The 10,000-nt window shown below is 37.2% G+C and overlaps 1 protein-coding gene across 1 annotated transcript in view; it reads right to left on the bottom strand.

The window, feature by feature from the left end:
* The window catches only part of LOC125044173 (phospholipid-transporting ATPase ABCA3-like), a gene marked incomplete at its 3' end in the record, with an annotated part of 67,833 nt that overhangs the window by 25,290 nt on the left and 32,543 nt on the right, over nucleotides 1–10,000 (bottom strand). Inside the window, exons 14-15 of the mRNA XM_047640631.1 lie at nucleotides 2,324–2,447; nucleotides 1,158–1,312 (exon numbers count right to left, since the gene is read on the bottom strand). Of these exons, the coding sequence (XP_047496587.1) occupies nucleotides 1,158–1,312; nucleotides 2,324–2,447 (279 nt within the window). The remainder of the gene's footprint in view (nucleotides 1–1,157; nucleotides 1,313–2,323; nucleotides 2,448–10,000) is intronic.

Below are 10,000 nucleotides of genomic sequence, written 5' to 3'. Positions count from 1 at the left end.
TCTTGGAGGGTGACTAGATTCGGAGGCTTTTGCATTATTTCCATCGATAAACAATCCATGAGACATGATGAAGAGTGCCGGCTCTAGGGAGGACTATATTCCATGCTCAGGATCCTATTCCTGCCCTCCGTGACTGGCAGCACAGGTTGTATTACAAAGAAACAAATGTTATTGAATGACACAAATAACAAAGTGTTACTTATTGTTATTATTATTGCACTGAATTATGGACTACCTACAGAGATGATATGAAGTCTGTGAAAAGATAACAGTCTATTTCTATCTTGATAAAGCAATCAAGTGAGAAATACAGACATTAGAAAATGGTAAGAAAGCTAAAAATGCTTCTGCAGAAAAAGAGAAAACAACATTACAGAGATAAAGCATGCAGTCTTGTCACCACACATGAGTGGGTTAAAAAAAAAAAAAATTGTTTTTTACATTTGCAAGATAACCCCCTCCCCATTGGTTAGTGGAGTATGAATGATATATGAAAAGAAATGCAATTTTAAACTGTAGAACATGAAAAAAATAAAATGAACTTGTTATCTGAAATTAATATCATTTTATGATCAAATGCCCAGAGAAAGTTATACAAATCAGAGGATGAAACTGAAATAAACTAGAAGAAATGGATTTTCGGCCTTAACCTTTTCATGACGGGTCACGTCTCTAGACGTCATAACAAACCGCTCGAAATGTGGCGCACGGCTGTACGCCGCGGCGGCACGCCAAAGCGCTTAGAGGTGGTGATTTGACTCAATGTACCGAACTCCCGCACTCAAAGTCAGAGCGTTGCTATTGATTGCCAGAGCGTAGAGTTATTTCTTAGTTTTCTTCACCCGTCACCAAGGGGTTAAACCTTACCTTTTATTTAGTACTATTCTAGGCATATAAATGGCCAAAATTACAGCCAACATCTAACACAAGATACCATGTCATGTCAAGCACAATTCCTTCCTTTTGATTTATGACTCACTAAGATGACAAATATTTGTCAATAAGTTTATCTTAACTTATGATCACACTTTCAATCTAAACTAAGTTTATTTCAGTTTCATCCTCTGATATTCATTATAACATTTTTTTTTTCCTTTTAGTATTAGCATCTAGTTACTAGTAAAGCTAGTCAAAAATCATCTGAGATAAACACTTACCCTACTAAAAAAGACAATGTGTTCAGACACTGTCAGTTCATCAAAAAGCACATCATGTTGCGGGCATAATCCAAGTGATCTTCGGACTGCTCCAATTTGAGTAACAATATCATATCCCCCAACTTCAGCTGTGCCCGATGTAGGTGGAAAGAGACCTAGGGGAAAATGAGAGTATGTCATGCAATTCTAGCAGTGCTAGCTTATGAAATCATAAACTCCAAAAAACTGAAATCCCCCTAAAACATGACACTATATTTCATTGTCAAATATGCACATTGTGAATAAGTGCAAGGATGAAAATGTTATCACAGTTACCCTTCATATATGAATGAAAATGGGGAGTGATTACTGTGAAGATATAAATCAAACACATAAAAATAATTTTGTAAATTCAAAAAAGGTGTTTGAATATATTCATAGGTGTATGTATGAATAGTAAAGATGTATGAATAGTAAAAAGACAACAATATACTAAGAAATAATTATGTGATGTGTGACTGTATGGTGTGTGGATAGGGAGTCTGGGAGGAGGGAAAGATCTGGGGTTCATCTAGATGAAATATGTGATATGGTAACTGACTTGCCACTTAACACTAATTATATTTAATTTACAAGAAGATAGAGGTGGGAAACATAACTGTGTGATTGGCCCAGGCAGTGGAGGTTATGGGGATGACATTGTGGGTGTGGCTGAAGGAAACATTTCCATATATATATATATATATATATATATATATATATATATATATATATATATGGGTGGATAATACAAATACTTCTTTCACAATGGAATAGTTTCAGGAAAAATTTCTGCTACTATTTGACAGGCCTTCCACAATCGTGATGAACAGGACTGTGGGAACAGTTTGTGATTAGCCATGGTGTTGGTGAAGAGAACTTTAGGAATATACCAAAGTAAATGGTAAATACAAGAAGGAGTGTATCTAAACATACAGACATACAGAAACCCATAGAGATAGACTCACAGACAAAGGGAACAAGCACTGGAAGTAAAGTATCTCTAGATTCTGGATTGTTCTTACCTCATTTAAACAAACATTTACTGCATTTTGTTCAGTGCTGCAGGTTTATGTATTATGAAAATTATATTAGCACTAGCTGCATAGTTGTAAAGCAATGAACACAAACAAAATGACAAGACTCACCAGTCAGCATGGACATTGTGGTTGTCTTGCCTGCTCCATTATGCCCAAGTAATACAGTAATCTGACCACTGTACATTTTCAAAAACATTTTGTTTACAGCAACTTTCTGACCACGAGGAAAAATCTGTTTGGGTAAATGAAATTTCCATGAATTACAACTTTGAGAACTGCATATGAACAAAAAATAAAACAGCATTAAATCATACAATTGAATTTCAAAATGATATAAATAAGGAACACAGAAATATTTCTAGGTATTCTAACCCATTGTCGCTGGGGAAAATTAATAAAAAATGGGGAAAATGCTGTGTTCATTTTTTTTTAATTTTTTGTGAAATGTCTCTGTACATAGATGGCTCTGCTAGTGCTTAGCCACAAAGGAGTCAATTAGTAAATCTTGTGACCTTACTTGATTTCACTTTTCCTTGAATTGGCAGGAAAAATGCATTTTTTACTAGTGCTATGAATATCGATGGTGTTATTTTTATTACGAACATTATGATTACTATAATGTTATAAACATTAGTAACAGCAAAATAAGATAACATAAAATATCTTCGTAAATTAGTGAAAAGGGTGAATGGGCGAGACATGTAGTACTCATAACTGGCGCATTGGTGACTTAGTACAAGTGTAGCCATCTATGCGTAAAAACAATTAAACAAGTAAACTCAAAGTGGGCATGCCATGCCTGTCAGCAATAGGTTAATGTGAATAAATTTTCTTTTTACTTGTTGACTTCCTTTAAAACCCTTTAAGACTTAAATATCATCAAATATGGAAATTATTGTACCCCCACATCTATAAAAACATGTCTCAATTTGTTAATGCTGTGAACACAGTTGGTTCCAAAAGTATTTAGTCCTCAAAGAGTCAGTTACTATAATGTGCTTAATCTAGGTATTTAGAAGGCCCTGTTCCCTTCCATATGGAGGGAACATGTAATCATATGGTCTGCAGGGTTCTATCATTAATGATAATTTTAAAAATATTGAAACATAATTGTTTAATAGTATTTGCATTTTCTCAAGTTTACAGTTCTTATCCATTCATAACTACATTTGGCATACACCATTGATTGCAATGGTGTTTTGTAAACACCTGGACAATATAATCACCTGCCCCACTAGAGAGTCTTGGCACACCTAAGTAAATACACTATGCAAAGATGCAAAAACAGTGGCAGTACCTCTGCTCTTGCTCCTATCCTACAATCTCTCTTCCCCCAATCACTTACCTCAAGCATCCTACCTATAGACTGGCATTGTGCAAATATCACCCCCCCTTTTCAAGACAGGCGACTGAACAGACCAGACTAGCTATCGGCCCATATCCCTCAATTGGTCCTTTGCAAAATTTTTGAACACGATAAACAAGCACATCCTGAACCACATTAACAATTACAGACTCACTACATGGCTTTCAGCCTAAATGATCATGTGAGACCCAAAGAATCACAACCAATTATGACATTGCCCAACTACTGGACAGACATGAGATGAAACAAGTTATTGCCATATTCCTTGACTTTCCCAAAACTTTTGAAAAAGTCCCCTACAGAAGACTAACAGTTAAATTACAGTATTATGGGATCACAGGACCAATTCTTTCTTGGATCCCTGCCTTTTTGATGTGTAGGACCCAACGTGTCCTGCTAGACAGTGCATCTTCTGACTCTGTCCCTGTCTCTTCTGGTGTTCTGCAAGGTTCTGTTCTTGGCCCCTTCTTTTCCTTCTATACATTAACGACCTTCCACTATTGACCCTAAACTTTTCCACTAGACTTTTTGCTGACAAGTCTTTTATTTTAACCAATCAACACAGTTGACATAGACGCCCTCGAACAGTAAGAAAGGTCAGGGTGTAGTAGGTTAGTTGTTGCTATAGTATATGGAGTTGTTGTATCTACTATTTGGACTGGTGTCTTATCTCTTTGGGGAGTGAATGTGTGGGTGTGAGTGCCTTCAGGTATGAATGGGTGTTGGTCTACGGGGGAGCCGGCAGGCTCCCTAGTCGGCTAAGGACTGGGCAGTCCTTGTGTGCTGCTGCTGTGGTCTTCCTCTGCTGGAGGATCGGGAAATGCTGATCTCGCTTCCGGCTTCTGCGGCTTAAGTACTCCGGCGCTGTCCAATGAGCGCGGACGTGATGGCGGACCTGGTGTGACCCAACCTGGGAAACTATGCTGAACTTCAGGTTGTGGGGTCATGCACCTACAATGTTTCTACTACTTAGACTGGTCTATATCTCTTTATGGAGTGCTTGTGTGGGTGTGAGTACCCCCCAGTATGGCTGCGTGCAGAAGGTGAAGCTGGAGATCAAAGGTTTAATTTCATTCCATTTGTTATAATGGATATTCTTAGTGTGAAATAGCGTCTGTTTTATTTTGCATTCTAAGTTATCCCCTGTGTGCAAGGAATGGCAGGGGTTACCATCCACTGGCGGCGAGGGATTTGAACACAGGTCAGCAAGATTGCTAGACGAGATCGCTACCGCTGCACCACACAGCAGGCTCCCTAGTCGGCAAAGGAATGAGCAGTCTTTGTGTTACTGCTGCTGTTGTCGTGTTCTGCTGGAGGGTCAGGGAATGGTGATTTCGGTTCTGCATTCTGCGGCTTTAGTACACATGCCCTGTGTAAGCATGTATGGAATGAGGGGAGCTCGCTGTCCAGTGTCCGTGTCAGCCAGTCAGGTCTCTGAAGTGAGTCGAGAGAAGCGCCTGCTACCGAGAGTGCGAGGATCTGGCTGTGGACCTGATGTAACCCGACCTGGTGAAGTATGCTAAACTTCATGTTGCTGGGTCATGTTGCTACAGGTACTCCCCCTCCAGAGAGTGAGCGAAGCAATTGAAAAAGTATCATGACGTGTCACTCTGGTTGCCTCGGTGCAGAGGCAACTATGTCGAGCGAGGCTGTGCCGGTGCTGAGTGAGGTAATTGTGGCATCTGCCACAATGCCTCCCCCCTATCGAGGAAGAAAGGACCACAGATTGAGGATCCTGCAAGAGCAAGAATGGTGTCCGCAGCTGAGTATGCTGATTAGCTGAATAGCAGAGTTCAGGTCAATCTGGGTCCCTAGTGTAGTAGGTTGGCTGCTGCATCTATTATTTGGACTGGTCTATGTCTCATTATGGAGTGATGGTGTGTGTGCAAATGCCCACAGGTATTGCTGGGTGCTGAGGTGAAGCTGGAGATCAAAGGGGAGCCAGCAGGCTCCCCAGTCGACTAAGGACTGGGCAGTCCTTGTGTTACTGCTGCTGTTGTCATGTTCTGCTGGAGGATCAGGGAATGCTGATTTCGGTTCTGGATTCTGCGGCTTAACCCCTTCCCGACGGGTCACGTCTCTAGACATCATAACAAACCACTCAAAATGCGGCGTGCGGCTGAACGCCTCCGCGGCAGGCCGAAGTGCTCCGAGGCAGTGATTCGGCTTAATGTACCAAACTTCCATGCTCAAAGTTGTTTTTTTTAGTTTTCTACACCCGTCACCAAGGGGTTAAGTACACATGTGCTGTGTAAGCATGCATGGAATGAGGGGAGTTCGATGTCAAATGAGAGAGCCGAGAGGTGTCCGTGTCAGCCAGACAGGTCTCTGAAGTGAGTCAAGAGAAGCACCTGCTGCTGAAGGTGTGAGGACACGGCTGTGGACCTGATGTGACCCAACCTGGGGAAGTATGCTGAACTTCATTTTTCCAAGTTGTGCTGCTACAGGCACTCTCCTTCCAGAGAGTGAGCTAAGTGAGCGAGCAAAGTACCACGATAAGTCGCTCCAGCTGACTCGGTGCAGAGGCAACTATGCCGAGCGAGACTGTACCGGTGCTGAGTGAGGTGATAGTGGCATCCACCACAATGGCATATGACCTTCAGACCAGACAAATGCAAGGTACTCTATTTCCCCAGATCACAGACACCAATTCAATACACCTACTCTCTACACAACTAACAACTGACACCCACATCCTACAAATACCCTGGAATACACCTCACTAATAATCTCTTTAACACTCACTTCATCATAAAAAAAGCAAACAGAACACCAGGTTTCTGAGGAGAAACCTACACAACTGTATACCAGACATTAAACACATAGCTAACAACACACTTGTATGCCCAACACTTGACTACTGCACAGCTGTATGGGACCACCTCACCAAGCACAACACTAAGATGCTCAAACAGGTCAACACTAAGGTTGCCAGGTTTATTATACACAATTATACATGTACACCTGGAACAACAACTCACACAAAAAAACATATAAACATGGACCTACTCAAAGCATGAATACAAGCACACACACTCACAATCATGTACAAGATCACAAACAACCTTATTGACATTTACAAACATGAATAGCTACAAGCAGCACATACATGTAGCACACAAAACTCACACAACAGTAAGTTTCTGAAATACCACATCAACACTGACTCTTACAAGCACTCTTTCTTTCCACTCACCATATGCAGCTGGAGCAGGCTACTCCAACCCATCATCATATCAAGTACACTCAATTCCATGACATTACAAGCATCTCCACAAATCCCAACTCTACCCCTTATACCCTAATCATTTCCCCACCCCCAACAACCAACCACATATGCACTTACCAGCACCCTTTGAATTATCTTTGAAATTGAGATATCCATTACCCAAGCCCTTTACTTTCTTCCATCATCCATATCCATTACCCACATCTACTATCTACACCCAAAAACAAAAGCTAAATGAAAGAAAAGACAAAAATTTAAACTGGGTGATTACCACAATAAGTTGATGAACAATACAACCCCGGGAAAATCAAATTTAAAAATAATTATGGAAATTATCAATGATTTCACCCCAACTTTTAAACAAATAAAAACTTTAATAAATGAATAAGATGACAGTACACAGACTCAATCCAAAACAAAAATACAAATTTAAATTATCAAATTTATAAAGAGAACCCAAGAACCCCAAAACAACAAGTGACAAGAAAAGACACAAAAAAGGTTCACCCTTAATAAGATACCTATAATAACAGGTCCACACCTAGATAGTGACTGCCTTCCAATAATAAAAGATGAAATCTATTAAATCTCTTCAAAGATCATCAAAAGAAAATGGAAATTTACAAATGAAGGATGGTCAAACAATGAAACAGACCTTAGTAAAGCAAACATTAATATATTTTCACTAACTGAACTAATGAACTTAATAAAAGACACTTGGGAAAAAAGCATTTCAGCTTTGATAATTATAGAATAAATTACAAACATAACAGACCCCGGTGGACCCAAAAATGCAATGAAATAATAAAGAAGAGATTCAAAGCTTATTATCAATGGAGGAAAAGACCAAGCTCAGAAAATAGACTAAACTATTAAAAATTATTAGCAGAAGCTAAACAGGTCACAGAGGGAGAGGAAAGAGAATCGTGGGAAAACTTTTGTGCTACCATAAATTTCAAAATTCCTTAAAAAAAATATGGAATTTCATTAACAAAAAAAACAAACAAAAGTAAAACAACTACATGTAATTACCCTCTAATAAATAACAACTCCCCAGCAATTTAGATATAAAAAACTAGAATTCTTTAAAGAATATGAAAATATAATAACTAAACGACAAAAATGGAAAAAGAAAAAAATAGTTAGTAGTTACAGTAAAGAAGACAAAGATAATCACATTGGAAGAACTAACTTTAGTTATAAAAAAACACAAAAAATGGGAAAGTATATAGTCCTGATAAAATTACGTATGAATTTTATAAAAATGCACCAAAGAACATAATATAAGTAATTTTATAATTTTTAGTAGAAAAAGGAGAATATCCCAAAGTAAAAAAGGCAATAATCAACCCAATTCAAACCTAGGAAAGATCTAACAAAAACAAACTCATGTAGATTCATTAGCAGAACACAAACCAATTTCAATAACAGACAAAAATATAAGCTTAGGGGGCTAGGATATTAAATTGGATCAACAGTTCCTTAACTGATAGAAAAATATGAGTTGAAATAGAACAAAATTCAAAAACTGGAAAATTATAAATGGAGTCCCATAAGGGTTTCCAATAAGCCCTGCACTATTAGTCATAGTCATGTCAGATATAAAAATACTAAAAGAAATAAATAAAATAATTTATGCAGATGACTTAGCATCAAATACAAATTTAGTAAAAGCAAATCATAATCATATAATTTTAGGAGTTAACTTTGATGCCCCAAAAATTAATTTTGAAAAATCACATCGACATCATTCACTTGGGGAGCAAATACAATGCTAATAACAGCCCTGCAAGCCTTGACAAACCAAAAAACAATCGCAAACAGAATAAAGAAATAGATTGCATCCAGATGATAAAATATTTTAGAAAAAGCATGCTAACAAGCTAATAGAACAATTAATCTTAAAGAACATAGAAAATGTCAAAATTTACTGTGATTGAAATGTGCAAAAAATGGAAAATAAACTTTTGAGTCAACACAATCCCCAACATATACCCAATTCCTCCATGGTCTGACATCCTACAAAAAATGACTCAGACTTTATGGAAAATGAAAACAAAAACTAACCTCACCAAATGATACAACAATGCTTCCACTTACTAGAAAATACCACATACCAGAATTACAAAATATACACAGCAATACACTCAATACAAAAACAAAACAACAATTTGGAAGTTACAAAACAACACACAAATAACAGAAGCAAAAATATTAGCAATAAAACATGTTTAAACTAAATAAACAACAAACTACAGAAACTAAGACTCACAAACATCCATACAAGTAAAAAAAAAAAAAAAATACAAACCAGTAAAATACAAAGAAATAATATATGAGATACAACCCCTACTGCACTTATTAAACACTCAAAAACAACATGTAAAATTATAAAGGATCCATTCACACAAGAACATAAAATATGAGATAGCTGATAAAGTTGCAAAACGAACCTCATGAAATGAAAGATCCCACACCCATGACCCAAAATTTAACAAATATAATAAGGAAAATAAAATGAAAAGAAAAGAAAAATGGATATCCAATTTACATGAAATATCAAACACATAAAAGTACAAAATCCTGACTTGAATTTATCAATTACAGGTGCAAATCCAATGTTACCAAGTTGCTGACAAACATGGGATTATCATAAAGGATTTATTAAAGAAGTTTTACATTTTAAGACAAAGATCTTCCTACAGAGAACAATAATAATGAGATATAATTTGATGTCAACAAAGAACCACAAGAAAAGATCCTTGGAATATAGACTAGAGAATCATCTAAAACCCTATAAAAGAATACAGTAGAACAACAGATTTGATAATCAATAATAAAATGTGAATCATAATTTGAGTAACAAGTATTTGCTTTTCTCCTAATATATATTTTCATTAATTCTTAATTGTGTTTTTAAAGTACCAATAATAACATCAATACAGGCATATGTGATCTGAATGTTTACATTATAGCAGGAATTTTCATTTCTCTGGAAACAAAGATTGCAGCAACACCACATTCTAACAACACTGACCATTGGAGCAGGAGGAGGGAGTGAATAATGCCAATATGATTGTATATTCTTCCCGATGGAAACTCTCAATTTATTTTTGTAATGACCATGGTAATCATGATATTCTACCTTAGAAACTGTACTTCTTTTCTCACAATGATTTCACAGTTCTTG

Source organism: Penaeus chinensis, chromosome 35 (genome assembly GCF_019202785.1).
Source record: "Penaeus chinensis breed Huanghai No. 1 chromosome 35, ASM1920278v2, whole genome shotgun sequence".
NCBI lineage: Eukaryota > Metazoa > Arthropoda > Malacostraca > Decapoda > Penaeidae > Penaeus > Penaeus chinensis.
Note: the sequence above shows the minus strand (reverse complement) of the source record. Positions and strands in the feature narration are given on the sequence as shown.